This window comes from Poromitra crassiceps (genome assembly GCF_964638095.1).
Source record: "Poromitra crassiceps genome assembly, chromosome: 20".
NCBI lineage: Eukaryota > Metazoa > Chordata > Actinopteri > Beryciformes > Melamphaidae > Poromitra > Poromitra crassiceps.
In genome coordinates, this window is record NC_139637.1 from 17,855,255 (window position 1) to 17,857,754 (window position 2,500).

At 45.8% G+C, this 2,500-nt stretch overlaps 1 protein-coding gene across 1 annotated transcript in view; it reads right to left on the reverse strand.

Annotated features, from left to right (window-relative positions):
• The window catches only part of klhdc8b (kelch domain containing 8B), a gene marked incomplete at both ends in the record, with an annotated part of 235,203 nt that overhangs the window by 124,911 nt on the left and 107,792 nt on the right, over positions 1 to 2,500 (reverse strand). Inside the window, one exon of the mRNA XM_083656723.1 lies at positions 1,509 to 1,673. Coding sequence (XP_083512849.1) covers positions 1,509 to 1,673 — 165 coding nt within the window. The remainder of the gene's footprint in view (positions 1 to 1,508; positions 1,674 to 2,500) is intronic.

Here is a 2,500-nt window from a genome sequence, read left to right on the forward strand (position 1 = left end):
TACTAATATGGATCCTATGTCTGTCTGTTTATACATGCCTTCCCACAACGTCTTTGCAGCCAGTCATGCATTCATGTCCGCTAGGACAAAGTCATTTTAGTTCCCTGGTAGATACTGTAGAGTGCTGGAATTTCCTACTCAAGTAGTATTATTTTGCTGTTCCTTTACCTCAGTGGAAGCAGTACTTACTGGTGTAAAATGTACTTTAAAAATAAAAAGCACCTCAATGGAAAGTTGAATGTTGTGTTGTGATTTTAAAAATGAGATTTAAATCATCATCATCATGATATTTGCATTATTTTACACTGGCCTGCACACCATAAAAAAATATTAAAATCGAAAGTGTGTACTTTGAGTAATTCATTAACCAGATACTTTCTTTTTTACTTTTACTTTTGTAGCTTTCTCAAATGGTAATTTTCACTCTTACTTGAGTATAGATTTGTTTCAGTACTCTACCCACCACTGTTTTCCTCCTCTCTCTCTCTCTCTCTTTCTCTCTGTCTCCCTCCCTCTCTCTGATCAATATTGTATGGAGACTCTGAGGCGCCTCCTCCCCGGAGCTGCGAGAGACATTTCTGTCTGTCCCCCGGCCCGTCCTCTCCTCGCTCTCAAATGTCAGGTAGACAGGGTCACAGCACTGAGAGACTTACGGTCACAACACTACCACACTCTGCTGTCCCTAGACGCACAGCACAGCCTGTGTGTGTGTGTGTGTGTGTGTGTGTGTGTGTGTGTGTGTGTGTGTGTGTGTGTGTGTCTGTGTGTGTGTGTGTGTGTGTCTGTGTGTGTGTGTGTGTGTGTGTGTGTGTGTGTGTCTGTGTGTGTGTGTCTGTGTGTGTGTGTGTGTGTGTGTGTGTGTGTGTGTGTGTGTCTGTGTGTGTGTGTCTGTGTGTGTGTGTGTGTGTGTGTGTGAGTGTGTGTGTCTGTGTGTGGAGAGAGAAAGACAGAAAGAGCGAAAGGGAAAAAGGGACTGAACCAACTACACTCACAAGGTCCAATAGCAGAATAAAATGTACATTTCTGACACGTAATCCACATGTAATCTCAACATAAATTTGAAACAAATGTGGCATTTTACATTTCTACAAACCTAAAAAAAAATGTTTTAGTTAAATAAACAAATTAAATTTTAAACACAAATAAAGCACTTTAACAACTTTGGTTACGTAGTAAAACAAGTTGGTTAAGGTTAGGGTTTGGGTTAGGCTTAATGTGAACATATCACAAGATTGTAATGTAAATAAATGTCTGTTACGTCGCTATCTATCACCAACTGATTTAACACACTTGAGCCTATAGATGGAAGCCTTAGAATTTTCAGTATTGCAGCATTTATGAACTGGGTGTCTGTGGTGACACAGATGATGTAACACTCTCTCACCTGCAATTACCACTCATCGCCATGGGTGTCGCCAAAGAGAACGAAACTGAAATCTCTGAGATTATAATGTGATGTGATTCGCGGGTTGAAATGTGGAATTTGGAAACCCCTTTGCTCTTCTTACCCATCACATAGATCTTGTTTCCCTTCAGGAAGGTGGAGGCTCCGTAGCGCGGCGTGGGCATGGAGGTCAGAGGCTGCCACTGGTCCTTCTCTGCCTCGTAGACCCTCACTAGGGCCTGGGGCGTGGTGTCTGCTGCCATACCGCCCAGCGCATACACCTTCCCATCTGGGAAGAGACACACAGACAAGAGAGACACCTGTCAATCAAACTGTGTGTCCAGTACTGTGACTTTTTGACTTTTTCATTTTGTGTTAATGCAATTTAAGTCATGACTCATGAGAGAAAGGAGAAAAGGAGAAAAATTAAAACACAACTCATCACATTGGCCCAAAGAACACACAGTAACATCCACACAGCAGACACAACATCATATTCGTTTATCAATTTGATAGCACACAAGGCGATATATTAGAAAAGTGCTACAAACGTCTCCCGAAAACGGCCGGGCCAGAGAGAGAGACATGCGTCATGGCGTCCTTTCAACCTGCCACTCCCGCCCTGCCTGTCCCCCGGCCTGTCCCCCACGATCCGTCTCATCTGTCCCGTACAAAGGCATCATGCTGCACACAGCCTGTCCCCCGGGGGGGGGGGGGGGGGGGGGGGGGGGGGGGGGGGGGGGGGGGGGCAGAAACCTCCCCCATGACCCCCAAAAACTTTCACAAGGACGCGTTGCAATACACCTGCCCGCCACCGCCCCCGCCCGCCCCCAGCTACTGCAGTGCTATTATAATATTACAGAGGAGGGAGGAAGACGCAGAAGAGAGAGGGAAGAAGTGCTGAGCTGGCAGGCTGGGATGCTGCAGTCACAGAGGAAAGGGGGGGGGGGGTAGAGGGGATAACAGGAAGTCAAGCAGACATTACCAACTGGGAGATGGACCTTTGACCGCTAACGAGCCCTTTATTGGCACGGGCTTTTCCAGTTCAGAGATCACAAACAAGACATTCCGAAGAATAAAAATGGGTAAAACCAAATCACACAGTCCATAAAATAC